Raw genomic sequence first — 21,701 nt, 5'->3', positions numbered from 1 at the left:
AAATATTTTATTAGTAAAGCAGAAGAAATCTCGCGTAAATGATAATAAATGATAGTTTCTTTAATAGTAATCACTCAAATATGAATCATTCAGAAATAAATAACTATTTATAGAAAGTTAACTTTGGTATGTGTTTTTTAAACCTTCCAAATGTTAACATGCAAGCGATTTTAAACAATTTGAGCGCAAGATGTTAAAGTGAGCTGTTGTGTGTGCGCACAGACAATGACACACACACATACTCAAATGGAGGGACACTCATAAGCAGACGCACGGAGACGCGTGAGCATGCAAACACAAAATTATTTTGAAATCCCACAGTCTTGACACCTATTCTCATAAAAACATTGAGTAATGTCTTAAAGTGAGTGCAAACAGTTCAGAAAGAAGTCAAATCTTTGTGTTGGTCTGAAAGTAGCAGTTCTTATCTGCTTATGTTTCTGTCATTTATATTAATTAAACAACAGAAAACAAAGGAAAATCACTTCTGATTGTATCTCTAAAAAGATTAATTATATGTAATTTATACAAACAAGAAGACAGTGTTATTATTCATTTGATTCTATTTATGTACCTGAATACTACTGTTAGATCTAACTTTATTTGCATAACTTTGTTCTTTTTTTATATGCTCAACTTTATTTGTATAACTTTGTTCATTTTTATATGCTCATCTTTTTTTAATTTGTTCTTATTTTTTTCTATTTCCTAGCCCCAGTTTTGCTGATCCGAAAATTATTCGATCTATGATTTAAAAACACAATGTAATCCATTTAACCAATACAATATAGTAAAATTATGTAATTTGAAAGTAGGCATTGAGTTTCACCCTATTTTACACCTCTTCTGTCTAAAATTTTTGGCCTTGCAGTGTTTCACACTAATTTGAGGGGTAAAAAATGTTTAGGTTTTGAGTTAAGGGTCAGTTGGGGTTTCTTTGATTAACAGGATCAGATGATTGTGGATCACCAGGATTACCTTTTACTTTGTGAAATCACAGTGACCCTATGATGATGGGGGTGGGGCTTGGTCGAGGTGGGGCTTAGCTAGAGGACCCCCCATATGCTTTAACATAATTCGAACACTGAACGGCACCTCAGTCAAAAATGAGATAATGATATTGACCGAATGCTCACGTATTATACGTTCATCAAATACTTTCGCTTCAAACCCGAACAATCCCAACCTCAGGTCATTCAGAAATACCAGTTTGTTGACAGAATCATTTAAAGGAAAACACCACCGTTTTTCAATATTTTACTATGTTCTTACCTCAACTTAGACAAATGTATACATACCTATCTTTATTCAATGCATGCACTTAATCTTTGTACAGTGCGTTGTGAATGTGTTAGCATTTAGCCTAGCCCCATTCATTCCTTAGGATCCAAACAGGGATGAATTTAGAAGCCACCAAACACTTCCATGTTTTCTCTTTTTAAAGACTGTTACATGAGTAGTTACACGTTTTATTTTGTGCCACCATACTTACTTGTGTAACTACTCATGTAACAGTCTTTAAAGGAACAGTAAGAAATGTATATCAATTTATCATAAAATGGCCCTGATATGTCACTAGACATTAAGAAATCATTTTCACTGACAACAGTGGTCCGGCCAGGATATTGTCATTTAAAAAGTGGAGTTGCAGCCCTCAACTGATGTTTATGTTGTCATGTTGTGAATTGGCCACCAGTTGTGTGGCCACCAGTACCAGTTTTGGCCACAAGTTTTGTGATTGCAGTACCAGTTTTGGCCACAATCCTACATACTGTTCCTTTAAATAGGGAAAACATGGAAGTGTTTGTTGGCTTCTAAATTCATCCCTGTTTGGATCCTAAGAAATGAATGGGGCTAGGCTGAATGCTAACGCAGTCGCAATGCGCTGTGCAAAGATTACGCCCACGCATTGAATGTGGATCGGTATGTGTTAGTTTGTCGGAGTTGAGGTAGGAACATGGTAGAGTGTTGAAAAGCGGTGGTGTTTTCCTTTAAGAGTCCGATAAGAAATGCTCATTTACAAGAACGGTTTTTGTGTCTGAGGTCTTTATTTGTAAACTATGACTGTACTTGTGTCCACAGTAGTTGAGGTTGATGTCAGACTGTAGGCTGACCTTTGAGCCAACATTACAAAAACCCAGAGACATTTAATAACCATATTGATTAGTGTTTGATGGATGAATGCAATTTTTAGAGCTTTAAAAATGCTTCACTATCCAATGCCAAGGCCATCCAAGGATGAAGGAAGAAAGTCTTATAGACATACGCTAGCCCAGGGAGGGGTTAAGTAAGGGCTAATTTTCAATTTGGGGTGAACTTCTTTAAAAAAGTTTAGGGTTAGGGATAGTTTTTGAGTGATTAAATTTGGTATAATACATTTTGGTATGCAGTATTGCATGTAGGGGCTTTTTGCATCGTTAATGTACGTTGTTGTTGATAAGAATTTATTGGCTTTTTCTTCATACTTTCTTACTAAAGCACTGACGCGACTAACTACATCATTCATTTGTTTGTCTGCTATTTTGCCTCGGGGTTTTGGATGCTAACAATATCGTGAGCATTGATTCTTTATAACACGCATTTTAAAGGGACACTCCACTTTTTGAAAATATGCAAACCTTCCAGCTCTCCCAGTGCTAAACATTTGATTTTTAGCGTTTTGAAATCTATTCAGCTGATCTCCGGGTTTGGCGCTACAACTTTTAGCTTAGCTTAGCATAATCCATTGATTCTGATTAGACCATTAGCATCGCGCTAAAAATAACCAAAGAGTTTTGATATTTTTCCTATTTAAAACTTGACTCTTCTGTAGTTACATCGACAGAAATTAAAAAAATGCAAATTTCTGGGCAGATATGGCTAGGAACTATACTCTCATTCTGGCGTAATAATCAAGGACTTTGCTGCCGTAACATGGCTGCAGGAGGCGCAATGATATTACGCAGCAGCCGAAAATAGTCCCCTGCCATTGAAAGTTACTAAGGGTACTATTTTTGGGCATTGCTTAATATCATTGCGCCTCTTGCAACTTTTAATTTTCAGTCGGTCTTAGTACAACGATGTAACTACAGAAGAGTCAAGTTTGAAATAAAAAAAAAATATCGAAACACTTTGGTTATTTTTTAGCGCGATGCTAATGGTCTTATCTAATTTAATGGATTATGCTAAGCTATGCTAAAAGTGTTACCGCCAGACCCGGAGATCAGCTGAATGGATTCCAAAAAGGTAAAAATCTAATTTTTAACTCTAGGGGAGCTAGGGGACAAAATTTGTAAATTAAATTTTATTTGAATATAAAATATTTAAAGAGTGTCTATTTAAGTTTGCTTAGAAAGAAAAGTAATTATTTTACCTCTTTTATTTGTTAAATTTGTAATAATTTGTTTATTATCAAATATATCAGTTATTTTTCTGTGTTGTGGATTTCATTTTTGTTTGATACTGTATATTAATGTTGTGTTGTGTTTTGTATGTTTTGTTGTGTCTGTTTTGTTATTTTAGGTTTTGTTTTATTTCACAATGTTCCTGTCGAGGTTGTGGCAAGATAACAATGACTGTGGTCGCATCCGACCGAACCGGAGCAAGAATTTTGCCGACCTTTTCTCGAGAGCAGAGAGGTTTACGACTGACCTCACCTGCAACTTGTCCAGCCATGTAGCCAATCGTACAATAGCTGACTTTAGACGACCGTTATTGGTTGTTGCGGGAGAAATGGTTCTTTTAGCCCCTCCCGCTTAGTCTAACCCAACGGGGGAATAGCGTGACCAGGTCACATAGTTTTGCTGAGTGGAATAAATGGGTGAATCCATCAGTGGGTTCGGGAGTTAAATCTGTGTCAGTAGGCAAAGGACTCCTCCATGCATAAGAGAGAAGGAGAGATTGCTCCCAAATGGAGTCGCTCATAAATGAATCATGCCAGATGGGCCCTTTTTCACCCTGTTCACACATTTAATGACCAGATAGCAAACCGACAGATGAACCAGAAAGATTTGGACACGATAAAAACAGACATTCACGCATATGTGCAACACATAACACTGTGATGTAAGGTACAAAACGTCTTGTTATACCCTTCATTACTTTACTGCCATATTCTCTTTAAAACAAGCACTAACATTGATTTATGGAAAAGCTGATGTGTCCGAAATCGGCTTTGTTTGAAATCTAAACTGAACAGGAATATTGCACATTCCAAAGAAAACAAATAGTGTTTTTCTAATCTCTCATTAAAATGTAATAACTTTCTCTGCATCTGAAACAACCATCCTTTTATTTTTCAGATTCACACACATTGTGATCCAATCAATTGTTTTTCATTTAGAAATCTTATTACAAAAGCAAACAGCTGTTTCACATTGACTGAAAATGCCACAGGGTTTGTAATTGCTTTATTGCTAGACTGTCCATATACAAATTTGTATATTTTGTTACATAAAATATAAGCTAAGTACTTTAGACAGTAAAGACTTACTAACGTAAGTAATGTAAAATGTTTAACTGCACATGTACAGCTGCCGTCATTTAATTCCTAAATGATTTTATCTATACGTTTAATTTACTCTCTGTTGTTTATGTTGACTGTTTATGTTTTATAGATTAATAACCACAGGCCCTCTAGGGATGCAAAATATGATTTATTGTTTTTTCTCCAAAAGAATAGCAAAAAAATCAAGATCTCTTGAAATCAAGAGACAGTGCTGCATTTAATAAAATGCATTACTTTGAATAACACAGTGCTGCTTTCTTGTCTCCAGACACTGTCGGTTCAGTCAGCCAAACAGTAAACCTGCCTTGCATAGAGAAAAGCAATCCATCTCATGTCCCAAAGTGGAGGAGGTGGAAGAATTTCCTCTTTTGCCCCCCTCTCTCCTACTCTTTTCTTAATCTGTCTCACACACAACAACCAGATTTTAAAGTGAATACAGTGTGATATAGCAGACACAGGCTTAAAGACAGATACTGTACGTTGGCGGCATTGTTTGGTAATGCTATGGTTGCAGCTGTTTTAAATTGAGCTTTTAAAGTCATTTAATACAAGGCATGGCAACATCACCACCAGACTCACCTCAGTATGGCATGTACTTTGTGGCGCAGACCTTTGTGTTTAGCTTGCAGTAAAAAGAGATCCATGTTTTATGTCTAGACAATTCATCATTGTCTGTTTGTCTATATATATTATTCCATTGCTATTGATCATACTTTGACGTCTAACTGTTTGTGCCACAGACGTTAATGGTAGCCTACTTCAATTTGTGTGGCATATTGAGGAAAAGTTATTATTGTGTCATTGTGTCTTATACACTGTAACCCGGACTAGTTGAAGTTACTTTAAAAATTAGACAAAAGTTGTTACCCTAAAAAATTTAAGGCAGGGCATCTCATTTGATCCTGAAACATTTTTAGTTATGCTGGTTAAAAGTCTCCTCACATCCTGATAGCAATCACTATATTAAGTTGTTTAAATGTATTAGTAGAAATTTATGTCATCTGTGAAAGGCGTAGGACCAAAAAATGTTCAACCAATCATAGGTATCGGTCCGAACGACGTTGCCTTTTTTGTCCCCCATCCGTAAGCGTAATTTGAATGCCACTGCGCAGCCTGTTCACACAGACACCATACGTCATCGGCTCGTTCACATCCGTCTGTAAACAGACTGAGAATGACAAACTTTCCTGAATTGACAACCTACACAGGAGGCAAAAAACGAAAGACATCTTTTAAAACAACAACAGCAAAAACTGCCTGGATCAGCAAAGATCAAAAACCCAAATGAACATCGGTAACTTTACTGCTTTACCACGAGATGCAAACAGCTGCAGGACGCAAAGGGTCTGAAAGAGTCGTTGCACAGTTTATTTTGGTAAGGTAGGTACGCGATATGTTTGTATTGAGATGGATTCAGATATTCTACTTTGATGAAACATTGTGTTGCTTATGAAATTTGTGTTCGTTTACGGATTAGCGTAACGATATAGTTACTACGTCTACACAACCGAAAGTGTGCTTAAACTAATTCTGATGTAAACCAGTTGTTTGGTTATTTTGTAAGTGTTATTCGACTTTGTACTGCAAAGTTTTCTCACTGCTGAATGAGAGTGAGACATGAGATGTGACTGTCTGATGTGTGCGTGTTCATGTGTTTTGAAAGAGGCGTGACTTTTGATGGCGATTTGAGTGGGTGGGATCGTGATTTCATTGCTAGTTGACTACCGTTAGCATTTTTCAAAATTAGATACCCTACCTTTAAGTAATTAATTAATTCACTTCCAATATCATTCAGCAAGTACATGACTTCACAAAATTATAATTTACAACAAAACAACATTAATAAAATAAGAGCTTAAACCTCTATGACATTGTATTACAAATTTTTAAGTGGTTAAAGTTCTTATCAGTTCTTATTTTGTGAAAAAGCATAAATAATCAAAACATGCAGGCACAAAGGATTATGGGTATTCCTTACAACATGTACTGATCATTTTAAGTTCAGTTCACTTGTATGTTTAAGTTTAATTGATTGTATACGCTTAAAAGTTAAATCAACTAAGATTTTAATTTTAAAAAAGTAAAGACAATGTCTGGGTTTACAGTGTAAACAGGCATAAAGTCCTTTAGACTTACATTGAAGGAAGAACCTGAGACCACAAAATTATAGAGAATTGGGGGTTTGGGTCAATAAGAAACCCAAAATGCCTAGCAACATAGCAAGATGTTATAAAACATTCAGAACTCTTTAGCAACCGCATAGCAATGCTTTTTGGCAAGCACCATTATAAAAATGTAGGAAAAGACCCCTGCTGTCAGTGATTCAAATTAGGCTAGAAAAAGATGTATGTCAGGACAGGCAAAACATGAACAGAGAAACATTAATCTATTCTCCTACATAATGTGTTGTATTGTGTACAAAAACCTGCTGGGCAGCCCATTGGCCACTCCTCTACAGCCTGTGCCGTAATTTTATTTTGATTGCCACCCTTCGTTTTCTCGGATTTCTTTATTCATTCCTAAAAGCCATAGTCTCTCCTTTGACCCCTGTGAAAACAGTCTCTTTACTGCAAATATTTTTCTTTTTCTCTAAAGCCTGAAAGTATCCAAAGAGTTTTGTGTTGATATAAAGGGTTGGATTCAAATCTCTCAACTCCCTAACACAATCCCCAAAACCTGACGTTTCACCTTTGGGCTGCGAGTGTTTTCCTAACAAACAGTAAACATGTTGAGTGACATGATTCAGGTAATGCTCTGCTGGTTTGAACAATCCCTTGAGAAAGAAAATAATTACCAATGCCACTTTTGCTGAAAGACTTTAGTCCGACATTCCTGTTATTTTGTGTTTGAACAGAAGGGATTGTTTATGATTTAGAAGGTTTGCTTTCAGATTACCACGTCCATCTGTGTTTTTATTGGACATATTTGTTCAAAGGAAAATGCTCATAGGGGAATTCTGGGCTGTGTCCTGAATAAGACAGAATACCCAAATGACCTAAAAGATTTGGAAAAATGTGCAGGATATAACAGCAGACGATAGGCTGGATCCTTTAAAAACTTCAGCGGGACACAGCAGAGACCTTTCTGACTTTTAAACATCAACTCTTTCTATATACATAGATTAAACTAATCAACAGTTTATCAAATTAAACATCCTTAGAAATAAACAAAAGTTAAACAGAACATACACACTGTAATTTTTTTGTTGTTGAGAAATTACAGTATTATTGGCAGCTGTTTGCCAGTAGCTTACTGTAGATTTACATTTATGTTATTTGCTACCCAGTCTGACAAAATTAGTACCTATAGTCACGTAATTTTTTGATTCTTTTTAGTGATACTGTCACGAATTTCCGTGGTTTTTCGTGATCGTATCGATGTCATTGTCACGTATTGGTTACTCAACTGCTTTTTCCTACTTTCAAACCATTGATGCTTCGGTTAAGGGTTAGATTTGGTGTTTGCATTAGGATGTCACTTGAAGTATTGGTTTATACTATTTTTTTCTGATTCATTTTTCATATTTTCTAAATTTTAAAACATTGTCACCTGGCATTAGGGTTAGAGTTGGGTTTGGGTAAGGATGTCATTTTATGTAAATCTAACCCTAAACCGAACCGAAAATGGTAAGAAAATAGGACAAAGCAGTTGAGTAACCAATACGTGACAATGAGTGCCTTTACATGCACAGTCTTACGCCGATTATGCTTAATAAACTGATAACATGTGGGGTCGTGTAAACGCGTAAATCGGTTTTCTTTAATCGGGGAAAGCCCATAAACGGCGTAAGCAAAAAACGATCGGCACAGGTAGTTTTTTGGTCATTACGCCGATTTCGCGTGGCATGTAAACACCTTAACCGGCTTTCTCATGGTTTTATCCATGTGCGCATGTTTCCGCGTATGAAAGATAAACGTCACACGCGGAAGTAAGCGCAAAGTAACGCATAAAAGTCTCTGCTTGACTAAAGCAGTTGACAGAGAAACTGTTAAAGTAGCAGCTCATGTTACATTTACAGGTTCTGCAGACACCAGAAGAGATACAACAGTACAGCTTAAGACAGATATGCCGTCGACTTTTTGAACGACTATTGTGTACTATAGGTGGTGACGTCACTGCCTGCGAGAAAACTGATCATTCTTCAATTCCCTTGTAAACGCAGTTGTCTGCATAGCCGGCTTATTGATTTGCATGTAAACGCATGAAAACAGTTTTCTGTAATAAGCAGATTTTTGATAGTTATCCGCTTATTCTGTGCATGTAAACGTACTCAATGACACGTAAACAGAAATTTGTGATACCATCACGAAAAAACGGGAAATTCGTTACAGTATCACAAAAAAGAATAAAAAAATTACGCGACTATAGGTACGTAATTCCGTGTGACTGGGCTGTTATTTACTGTTAACAGTTTGTTTAAAGTTAAATAAACATTACACATTAACAAGTCTTTATCTTTACAGAATAAAACTAAAATTACAGCATCACACTGTAATAAATTTGCAGCATTTTTGTCAAATCAACAGCTATTTTTATGTTGCTTAAAATCAAGTTGAAAGTGTTTAATTTTATTTTTTTAACTTATGTCAAGCCAAAACTTAAAATATTAGGTTGAATTGACTTGCAACACCAAGTTGTTTTAACTTCATGCTGCACCAGAAACATTTTTCTGTTTTTTTTCTTTCAGATTTTGGTTCCCAGAATACTTTGCATGAGGCTTTATTTTATAGTTTTATTTTGTAAAGACAAAAACTTGTTAATGTTTAGCAACTAGTCAGACCATTTAACTTTAAACACACTGTTGCCAGTAAATATTTAAATCTACAGTAAGTTACTGGCAAGCTGCATAACTACAGCAATTTTTACAGTGCAGTATTGCAGAAATATAATATTAATACTAAAGCAGTGACAATTTATTTTCTTTGAAAAAAAAACTTGTATTTTACTTTTAAATTTTTAAATGTTTATTTTAAAATATCCAGCTATTGACATGCTTGCAATGAATCTCTGGATAGCCGAGGCTGTGAAGGATCATTTCGTTCAATCCTTGAACCTAAAGGTTGTATAAGTACCTCAGATGTACATAAATGGTATATTAGGACCTTTTCTAAAGGTACCATCCTTTTATTTCTGACAGTGTACAATCCCTTAATGCAATTCACTTAATCTATTTCCAGTGAGAGGAGTGATCCAGAAGTGATGAACCACCTGTAGTTTTTAATCTATGTTTGGTTCAATTCAACTGCTTAAACAATACATGCAAACATATTCATAATGCAAAATCATTTCTGAATGATAACTGGATGCTGGTTACTTGGTTGTGTGACAACAGTGTTACAAGCGCTTGTTTTCAAAAATACTAATTGCACAATGCCTACTGTTTCATATACTTGTTAAATATCAATCAGTATGCATTATAGACGGTTTCAGCAGTAACAACATAAACAAGCGGCTGTCGTGGTCCGCACGTAACTTCTGGTAAACTCCACTAAGAATAAATAACAACAAAGTTCTTTAAACGTAGTTTATTTATATAACAAGCATAAAAACAACACATATAATACCTAGGAAACCAAGATATTTGTTATTTTCGACGAGGCATTTGTTCAAGAGATCAGTTTAGCAACTAGTCAGACCATTAAAAAAAACGAAACCGGAAGTAAAGTTCGGATCCACACGTGCGTCCGATGAAACCGTCTATATGCTGTGCAGTATGCTGCGATTTTCAATGTTTGTACTTTATTTAATAGGGACTGAAGCTTCAGGTCAGCAAAACAGGCAAATGTAAACCCGAGCTGCAAAGATTATGTGCATACTAATGTTACGCAAACTTCCTGTCACCTTGTGGTCTCCAGAAGGAAAGTGGCAAGCATTTTACCGTCATACGAGATGGCGAGAGCATTTCTGCCTTTAAAAATAGCATCAGACATTAAAACTGAGAAAAATAATCAATCTCGGTTATTTTTGGGAATATGATATTTTCCTCTCTGACTTTTCGAGAGCTCAGCAGAGAGGTCCCAAGTCTGTATTGCTGTGTTACCGAAATCCAATCCTGAAAACAATCTGCCCGCTGCTTCCCTCACTCATCGCTCATTGCTTCCCACCCCTCATCCATCCATCCATCTATCCGTCCATCTATCCATCTCTTCTCATTAACTCCTTTGATCGATAGATCACTTCCTCTCTGCTAGCAAAAAGAAATAAAGAGTTGAAGAGTAGTGGCCGGCTTTTCTTACCGGATACGCACACAATGCTTAAATGAGCTCAAGAGCACTTCATTCTCATTGAGTGTCTCTGTTTTTTGGCCTCTCTCCTAAATGTCTATCCAAACCGAAGTACTGTACCTCATTCACAATAGTTGAAACAAACCAGAATAACATGGGAACTAGTAACCTTATTGCATTCTTTAAGCACAATACCTACAGTAATATAATTTTGAGTAGCTTTTAGTCAATAGTCTATTATGCGACACTGTCAGAATAAAGGTACAAAAGCCATCACTGGGACAGTACCATTTAAAAGGTCCTAATATGTATCCATTTAGGTTACCAATATGCATCATTGAGGTACAAATATGCACCCTTTAGGTAAATGTTTTTATTTTTACACAGCTTTTGAATTTGAGTGTGTATTTAAATTTGGCATCTTTCTCTCCGGGACAACAGATAAACATTTGTTTGTAGGGTTTATCCCATTTGGAAAGGGGACGCCTCCTTCCCCTAACCTCACCTGCCACAGTGGGCGATTTCCAAACCGCATTTTCACACCCTTGACGGGCATTGCGGGAAGAAGACGTTAATTCAAGGATCATTCAAAACGAAATTGAGTAACTGAATCCATTCACAAAGGGCTCTTCCAGGAGACCATTAGCCAAAGTGTAAATACAGTTTTCCTTACCACACACATATAGGCTACATGTGGATAATGTACGGTACGTCCAGTCGGTTGTTATCACCAAGTGAACCCCAACGGGGTGATCAGGACGCAGGCACGAAGCAAAAGGGCTCTTATATCACCCTAAAGGGGGTTATTTTGTGATAATAACCGCCTGGATGTACATTATCCCACTGTTTACATGGATGCTCGCCATGTGATCAAATAATCCTCCGGACTTGCTTGTCCTCTCAAGCAATTTTGCTTTGCGAAGACGTCTAATAGCACACACAGACCAGACGTCTAGGCTAAAACAAGGTATAATTTGAGCTGTCAGTTTTATAGATGTCTAACCATAGCCTAAAAAAATAAATAAATAAATGAAACCAAACACCTTGTAATCACTGTTGACTTGGCTCTTATGATGGAAAAATATTTAGGAAAAAACGACACGTGTCCAAATGTAAGTTTATTTTGGCTTAATGTGAGTTACTCATAGCCAGACTGTATCCGGTCTATAGTTAACCTAAACAGCGTTGAGGGCTCTGGGGCCTATCCCAGCATTTCAGGTCACAGGCAGAGTGGACACCAAATGACATTTATAGGCTCCAGAATTGTTTATGTTGGCATGAGAAGAGATAGCAGTGATATACTTTATCACCGGTCAAGATGACTTAGCACCTTAATGAACGATGTGTTATCAGGTATGTCCTGACTAATCAGAATCAATTATTCTACAAAACTGTGTAAAAAGATTTAAAAAATAGCACTTCATTCTTGAGAATACAGAGTTGGTAGGGGTGTATTGATGCTTACGTTGGATTGAAATTCATCGTTATTAGTTGTAAGTACCAAATCAAGTTTTTTAAGGTTTTTTTTTCAGTCTCCGGTTACGCTTTTATTAACTGGTAAAACTTTAAAATAAGGTTATCAATTAGTTCATGCAATAGCTAGCATGAACAATAAGCAATACAGCATTTATTTATCTTAGTTCATGATAATTTTAGCATTGACTAATACTGTATATTATTAAAATCAAGCGTTGTAGGCTAACATTAGTTAATGCAGGGCGGTAGGATTTCATTCTTAGGGGGGCTTAGCCCTCAGTGATGATATGACAGGAGCATTGTGATGTCTTTTTGTGAATTAGGACCAGTATTATTATATTATTTAGTATAAACAATTCCAAATAGTTTAAAGCTTATATGTTGTTTTATTTAAGTCAAAAAAATAAAACAATTACACCATTGTAGTAATGATGACCAAAACTCTTAAACAGCTATAAAGGTATTAAAGTTATTCATTACTATTATTTATTATTGTGTCAAAATGTATGTAAAGGCTACTATATGTTTAGTCAAAGTTTATTGTAACAATTTATATGAAAACAGGCTGTCTTCTCATTATACATTATATAAATCATATTTCTTACTTTCCAGTTAAATCTTAGCATAGCCTGAGACATAAATTAACATCAACCTGCACTGATTCTAAACATGACTGAAATAAATCATACAGGACTCCTGGAGCAACATAAGTGCAAGTAAATCGTGTAATGATGTTTATTTTAGTGGCTAATAACCTGTATCATGACTATGAAACTGCTAAATGCACTTTATTCATTATCTCTTAGCTGTCTCTCACCCCTTCAGTCCCTCAATTTCTCAACCTGGTTGCTTTTCCTGTACTTTTCAGCATTTAATAACATTATATATCCATTTATAAAAAGCAAACATCACTGAATGTTGCTTATAGTCTATCTGATTTGTGTGTTTATAATACAAAATTTGTGAGTGCACTGGGTTACATGTGGGTGTGTCTCCGTGCGTGCGTGTGTCTATTGATGGCGGTGTTTACAGAAATTTCGTTTACAGAAATTATAAATTCATGGCAAATATCTTAATGATACATTAGAAATCTTTATTGTTAGCATCATATTATTCACAGCCAGCATTACTGTAAACTAGAAAATTATAGACCATGTATTACAAAAATGTGTTATTTATGGTGATAAATTGAAATGCATTTGTTGCAGATTGCAAATCATGAGCAATCTGATTATAAACGCGGGATACGTCACATTTTCTTATATTTTGCAGACATGATTGTATTTATACAGGCTAGCAAACAAATTAAACATCGGCCAAAATACCTTTTATGAGCTTCTACGCTGGATATTTTATGAAACAATGATTTTGAGTTTGCAGCCTCCGGGTGACACGCAGCACGCGCTCTGCTCCACTGTCCACTCTACTGTACTTCACTGGCGACTTCCACGCATGCGCAGAACAGCAAAACAAATTAAATAGCTCATGAACTCGTTATTTTTCTCATTGAAATGTCCTGCATTTTGCTGAAGCCTCCCTAAGAAGGCTTTAGAACCGCCCCTGAGTTAATGCAACATAAACTAACATGAATAAAGGTCCGTTTACATTATAACGATAACTATATAGTTTATAAACGTTTTATATTAAAAAGAATAGCGGAGTTCACAACACAACTCATGAACAATATTGTTGGGATCACTTTCTGAGCGAGTTTGTCCAACTTGATGAACCATAAACCATTGACAGCCAATCAAATCTACTTGAACTTCAAGTGCACGCGCATTTGAAATAGCAGTGGAGAAGCGCTGAAGTCCGCATAAAATTACCTCAGGTATCTATCTAGCGCTGATGCAGTTGCTGTGAAATTCACTACGTAATGTTTTTTTCTACCACACTGACTACGCAAAAGGTAAGATATTAGATTACACAAACTGTTTAGAGTTATGCGAAACGCAGCGTGTTGAACATCGATGGTTACCCGCTATGTAAATGCAACAAGAACAGCATATTTATACCTTTAATGACATGTAAACAATTGCAAAGTTTTTATTACAGGAAATATGCAATATTAGTTAATGCCATTAAATGCAAGTGAATTAGCATAAGTTATTGGACGCTATGTAAACGCCCCTTTACTGACATAAACAAACATTAATAATAATTAATAAATGCTGAAAAACCATATTGTTCACTAATACAACTTTATTTTAAAGTATTACCCACACTGTAAATACGCAGCATTTTTGTCAAATCAACATCTATTTTTATGTTTTAAACAATTTTAACTTGATTTTATAAGTTATGTCAACTTTTCACAGCCCAAACTTAGGTAAAAGTGACTTGCAAACTATGCTGTTTTTTTACTTTATGCTGCATATTTTTTACAGTGTATGCAAAAAAAATCATCGTGATCATGTTTGATCAGGACAGTTGTAGATTTAGATTGAAAGACATCAGTAAGTCACAGGGTGTCTTGTATCTCAGTGGGCCTTCAGCATTAAATTATCTCATGAACAGCAGAGAGAATCAATATAACAGCTTGAAAGTCGGCCCGCCTCAGGCTCATAAGCTGTAATGTCAGGACCCCCGGTCACTTGGTCACCTCCGATTGTCTCTTCTTTCATCTGTTCGCCCTCATTGTCTAGCCCTGTTCACTTGACCAGACTGCAGCATGTGACCCCTGTCTCTTAACTCCATTTGCAATGATTTTTAGGGAGTGCACGGAAACAAGTATTTATATACTTGAGGTCAATCAATCAAATGCATCTATTCTCTACGTCTATCAATATATATAACTGTACAAATGTAAAAAAAAATGAAAGCATACTTACTGTAGGTCTAGGCATTGAAGATATTTTTACTGTGTACATTTCCTTTTCAAATAAACAATGTCTATGTATTTAAATGTATGAATTTATTTAAAACACACACACACATGTGCAAAGACTATTAATAATTATAAGGCAAGGCGTAAGTTAGTGCATGTGACGTGTGTGTGTGTGTGTGTGGTAGTTGTAGGTCCATTCATAGTGTATTGAGGAGTCTGATGGCTTGAGGGTAAAAACACTGACCACAAAGGCCCGAAAGCTTTTGTACCTTCTGCCAGACAGCAGAAGGGTGAAGAGTTTATGTAAAGGGTATGTGGGGTCGTCCACAATGCTGGAGGCTTTGCAGATGCAGCGTGTGGTGTAAATTTGCATGACGCTGTTGATCTTTTCGGCTGCCCTCAATTTAATTTTGCTTTGGAGACATTGTGTTACTCTTTTGACATAATTACTGTACGTGTGTTTCCACAAACACAATTATCAAACCTCCACGCTGAATAATTTTCAGCCATCGGCACAGTTGCCCCATTAATACAGCTGAGTGTCTTCTGCCGCTTTAGATGATGCCATAATGGCCGCAAATACAACAAATTGTTCATTATTTTCAGAGACACTTTTCTAATGGGGTACCGGTAACAAGATGCTTAGTTTTCTAGTAAATGCGCCGATCTGTCATGTGCCATCAGACGGGTCATCACGACATGGCCGGGCTCCAATTTCCTGTTTTATTCTCTCAGATATCACTGAGGCTAATGCACCTCCGCCGAAGCAGTACTGGCGAACTTAGCGGACCTATAATGCTGTACGTTTTGTCAGTTCCCGGTTTTAATCCATTTTCAACCCTGTTAAAGAGATGGTTTGCAGTAGGCAATCTTGAAATAAATGATGTGGGAGATGTCTGTAATTTGTTTAACACAATTACCTCAAGTAGGACATTGATCAACATCCTTGTTGGTCCTGGAATCACATTCCTGTCAGATTTTAGGGTTAGAGTTTGGTTAACTCTTGGCACGTGCATGCTTAATGCATATTGTATAAAAACTGGAAAAGATTTCTAGTAATTGGCAATCTGATTGGATGTGGGTGGTTATATAATTGCAGGTGCATTTGGTGTCCAGTCATTATTTTTTTCAGCTTTTTCAAAGTATATATTTTTTATTATTTAAAAAATTTGGTAATCATTGTGAGAGAGAGAAATAAAGATTTTTTATACCCAAACAGATCTGAGGCACCATTCACTTCCATATTTTTCCTACCATGGAAGTCAATGGTGCCTCAGATCCATGGCCGTAGCCAGCTATAAGGCCACAGAGGTCGGAACTCGGTAGATTTTTTATAAAAAAAAAAAAAATTCCCTGAATGACTAATTAGAGATTTAAAACACCTAACATTGGCATCCACGTATATAAATAAGTTTGGAGTGTTTACTGTATAGTTTAGTCAAATGACGGAGATTGGCTCAAGCAGCTGTGAGACGCTGGCGGCCGCGAGTGCAGCATTTGCAGTGTTGCCAGATCCCATTGTGAAAAATCTTCTTTAGACGTAGTGTTTAATGTTTTGGCAATTAATGTGACACTTTGTGAAAATGTGCCGGTTACTGTTAGCGACGTCTCTGATTTATTCAGAACTCATTTTTTTCTTTATGGCCTGTTATGTTTGTTTTGGTACTAATATCTGGCAACACCGAGTGACCAGCACCTATTGATTTTACACACTGATTTAGTATCATGGCAGATGGATGGATGAATTTATTATTATTTTTTTGCCTGTTATGTTTGTTTTCGTACTAATATCTGGCAAGCACCTAAACGATATTAAATGGCACATCTTTCAGCGTGGACAGGGTATTGCTGACATCATACTACATTCGGTAATGCACACGCAATAATCATCATGATTATGTCTGTAAAAAATGCTTTTAACACTAAATCAATTTAAAAATAACACAGAAAGATGTAGAACAGTTGGGTTTGAATGAAACATGCCAGATATGTAAATATTTGGTATGAAGAAGGCTATATTTCATTCAGTTTAGGAGTTAGCATTTTACAAAGTCATGCTGAAAACATTCATAAGAGCACTAAAGTTCTTGTTTATATAGCCTAATATTGCTTATTAAAACGATTAATATAATGCTATGATAAGCATTGTTGCATGAAAATAAATAAATTATCCACCCTAAGTCAACAGTAAAGTATTAACAAATTGTGATCAAATAAATACAATATAACAATGCATACACCCCCAAAACATATAGACTGAGTGTGTATCCAAAGTGTAAAGTGGCAAAAAAGTTAAGACAGAATACATTAGATTCTAGGTAAAAATAAAGTATACTTGAATGTACTAAAACTATATTTAAATAAGTATTTTGTTATGCACTACAAATATACTAATGATGACAAGTATATAGTTCTTCTTGAGTCAATGCACTTAAAAAAGTATACAATAATACTTAAATAGTATTTATAGTATTGAAATAAATAATGTCTCAATATAGCACTGTTAAGTACACTTAAATGTTCTTAAAGGAATAGTCTACTCATTTTCAATATTAAAATATGTTATTACCTTAACTAAGAACTGTTGAATCATCCCTCTGTCATCTGTGTGTGTGCACGTAAGCACTGGAGCGCGCTGCGACGCTACGATAGCATTTAGCTTAGCCCCATTCATTCAATGGTACCATTTAGAGATAAAGTTAGAAGTGACCAAACACATCAACGTTTTTCCTATTTAAGACGAGTAGTTATACGAGCAAGTTTGGTGGTACAAAATAAAACATAGCGCTTTTCTAAGCGGATTTAAAAGAGTAACTATATTGTATGGCGTAATAGCACTTTTGGGAGTACTTCGACTCGGCGCAGTAACACCCTCCCTCTCCCATTATGAGAGTGAGAAGGGGAGCAGACTTTTCAGGCGAGTCGAAGTACTCCCAAAAGTGCTATTACGCCATAAAATATAGTTACTCTTTTAAATCCGCTTAGAAAAGCGCTGTGTTTTATTTTGTACCACCAAACTTGCTCGTATAACTACTCGTCTTAAATAGGAAAAACGTTGATGTGTTTGGTCACTTCTAACTTTATCTCTAAATGGTACCATTGAATGAATGGGGCTAAGCTAAATGCTATCGTAGCGTAGCAGCGCGCTCCAGTGCTTACGTGCACACACACAGATGACAGAGGGATGATTCAACAGTTCTTAGTTAAGGTAATAACATATTTTAATATTGAAAATGAGTAGACTATTCCTTTAAGTTCTCATTTTTATAATATTAGTGCACAAAATAGTACATTTACTACTAAGTTTATTTTAGTGCACTTTCCCCCCCTGGGATAGCAATTAACTCTTAACACCCCTGGACCTCACAAGTTTTCAAACCCTGGGTACGGCCATGCTCAGATCCGGTTACAAAATTATTCAAAATATCTTCACTTGTGTTCAGCTGAACAAGAAAATGTATTTCTTTAGGTGAGTAAATGATCGAACAACCCCTTGACTCAAAGTCTGAGATAGGTGAGTTATTTTTTGCTGGTGTGTTCAATAAAAATATAATTTAATAAATGTACCCGTGCATAAAATATATATAACAACCTAAATAATTATACATTTAATATATTAAAACACAGTTTGGCAATAAATACACAAAAAGTAAATTAGAATAATCATTAATAGTTAGGACTTCACGCAACCACAATTTCGTTACTGCCAACCTTTTTTTATCTAAACAACAACTTTTCCTTTGTTAGGAATAACTTTCTGATAGATATTAAATGCCATACTTCATGAAAACTAAACAATCACACAATTACACAAGCTTTGATTATAATTCTGTCCAATTGTTTTGGTTGTTCTTGGCATACTTCATTTCTTTTTGCTGGTTTTTGTTAGCTGTTTTTTATTTCCAATAACCACAGAAAACTGGCACCTATCGTAATTCTCAAGTGATTGATTTTACACACTGATTTGGTATCATGGCAGATGGATGGACTCATGATGGAGACATGCTTCATGGTCTTTAAATAATACTTCTGGATGTATAATGGGCTCCAAAAGTCTGAGACCACTAAAGAAAATCTATGTTGCAATCTTCTGTAATTTAATACAAAGCTTTTTTATTACAAATTATATTACCAACATAACAATTAATGTTTAACTAAAACATTTACATGAGTTTCAGAATGTCTTATTTATTTAAAATGTCCCGCTTTTACTTTAATGACAGCGTGAGTGTGAATTTTTTTATTGATTTTACATCATATTTTATTGCTAAAACTTGAAGATGAGGTCAGACCTTATTGCACTGTAATAAAGATCTAGTGTGTGTGATTGACGTGTTCGTGCAGGTCAAACAGTAGAGCGAGGGGATTGCAATGCCATGAATGATCTTGATAAAAGGGCTGCTTTAATGGAATGTCAAATGTTTTAAATGAAGCTTAAATGCATAAATGTTAAAATAATGTTTAAATCCGCTTCAAACATTTAAAACCTGTATATGAAACCATACAACAGTAAGTCAAATTTGATATGCAGATTTAAATATGGTTACTTTTCTTTGACACAGGTGCATCCTCAGTCATTAGTAATGATGATGATTCTGCCAGCCCTCTTCATCACGTGTCCAACGGATCCAACACGCCCTCATCCTCTGACATGAACGCAGACGCCGTCATCATCGGGATGACCAAGATTCCCGTCATCGAGAACCCCCAGTACTTCCGCAGCACCAACAGTCTGCTCAAATCTGACACCTGTGAGTCCAGCTGTCTGTCGTTTTTTGTGTGTAATTTATGTCATTGATTTAAAGGATTAGTCCATTTTCTTAAAAGAAAAATCCAGATAATTTACTCACCACCATGTCATCCAAAATGTTGATGTCTTTCTTTGTTCAATCTAGAAGAAATTATGTTTTTTGAGGAAAGCATTGCAGGATTTTTCTCATTTAAATGGACTTTAATAGAGCCCAACACTTAACACTTAACTCAACACGTAACAGTTTTTTTCAACAGAGTTTCAAAAGACTGTAAACGATCCCAAACAAGGCATAAGGGTCTTATTTAGCAAAACGATTGTCATTTTTGACAATAAAAATAAAAAATATTCACTTTTAAACCACAATTTCTCAGCTAGGTCCGGTCCTCAAAGCGCTAGTGCGACCTTACGCAATACGTCATGACGTCAAGAGGTCACAGAGGACAAACGCGAAACTCCGCCCCAGTGTTTACAAGTGTCTTGAAAGAGGACCATTTTGACGTTGTTGTATGTGGAATGATACTAATTAATGTCTTTGTGTCAGTTTATTGTTTACAATGGTCCGCAAATGTGCGTTTTATATAATGTAACACACGTCACTACGCATTTACGTGAGGTCGCGCTGGACTGGACCTAGACAAAAAGTTGTAGTTAAAAACTGCATATTTTTTATTTTTCTTGTCAAAAATGACAATCGTTTCGCTAGATAAGACCCTAACGCCTCGTTTGGGATCGTTTAGTAGTCCTTTAAAACTCCGTTGAACTATACTGAAAAAACTATTAAGTATTGAGTTAAGTATTAAGTGTTGGGCTCTATTAAAGTCCATTAAAATGAGAAAAATCCTGCAATGTTTTCCTCAGAAAAATAATTTCTTCTTGACTGAACAAAGAAAGACATCAACATTTCGGATGACATGGTGGTGAGTAAATTATCTGAATTTTTCTTTTAAGAAAATGGACTAATCCTTTAATAAATACTATCTAATCATTTAGAGCATTTTTCAGTTCGATTTAATATGTTCGAGGTTGAACATTATAGGGTGCTAAATTACAACCTTAATTAGCAAATGTTATTGCACAACATTATTGGCATTCAATATTTATTTGCTTTTGTGCCAAGAATAAATATTTGTATGTAAAATTGATTAAACTACAAGTGTAAATATTAATCATCATGTAAAAAATACATCACCCTCTTCTCACATTATGGTAATGAGCATTACGAAAAATGTGCCTAATTATCATAAAAACTATGCAATAATATAATTTTTTCCATTCTAATATTTTTTATTGATATATTTTTAAAATATAACCCAGACATCATCTTGACAGGTTTGTGAGATTGAGCCCAAAATAAATTCATGCATGGACTGACAACACACTACTGTATCTATCACCTACCCGTACATTTTAAAGTCCACTCGCATCTTCTTTTATCCCTCCAACTCTGGTTACTTTTAATATAGGGTTATGGTGTACAGTCAGTTATTGTAGATCGATGCAGCCTCATCATGCAGCTCTCAGTAATGTAATCGGCTGACTGGCTAGTTTTTCTTCAAAAGCATTTCTTAATCAAATTAAGAATAAATCTCAGAGAGCACTGTGTCTGTTCAGACTCTCCTCTCCTCTCTCGCTCTATCTCGTTCTCTCTCTCTCTTTATCTCTTTCTCTCTCAGCAGCACACTAAACACCTGATTAATCTCGTGTTATCTCGACTGTCCTCACCTTGTTTAGAGATGCCTGGCCTGAGTTAACACACACTAAAATATCTCTTTTCCACCATACCTGAGATCATCTCTAGTACTGCTTTTGTCTCAGATTCAGTCTGAAATTACAGGCTTGCTCTTTCTAGTAGGATTCAAACTTCAGGACAGGAGTAGATTAATTTAAAATCACAAATAATGTCAGTTTAATTGTATCATTTAATTTGTCTTATCT

General features: G+C 35.7%; 1 protein-coding gene across 2 annotated transcripts in view; it reads left to right on the top strand.

Annotated features, from left to right (window-relative positions):
• The window catches only part of ntrk2a (neurotrophic tyrosine kinase, receptor, type 2a), a 57,924-nt gene that overhangs the window by 18,989 nt on the left and 17,234 nt on the right, over positions 1-21,701 (top strand). For both annotated transcript variants that reach the window (XM_055168215.2, XM_055168214.2), the window contains one exon: positions 19,576-19,764. In XM_055168215.2, coding sequence (XP_055024190.2) covers positions 19,576-19,764 — 189 coding nt within the window. The remainder of the gene's footprint in view (positions 1-19,575; positions 19,765-21,701) is intronic.

Source organism: Misgurnus anguillicaudatus, chromosome 5 (genome assembly GCF_027580225.2).
Source record: "Misgurnus anguillicaudatus chromosome 5, ASM2758022v2, whole genome shotgun sequence".
Lineage (NCBI taxonomy): Eukaryota > Metazoa > Chordata > Actinopteri > Cypriniformes > Cobitidae > Misgurnus > Misgurnus anguillicaudatus.
Note: the sequence above shows the minus strand (reverse complement) of the source record. Positions and strands in the feature narration are given on the sequence as shown.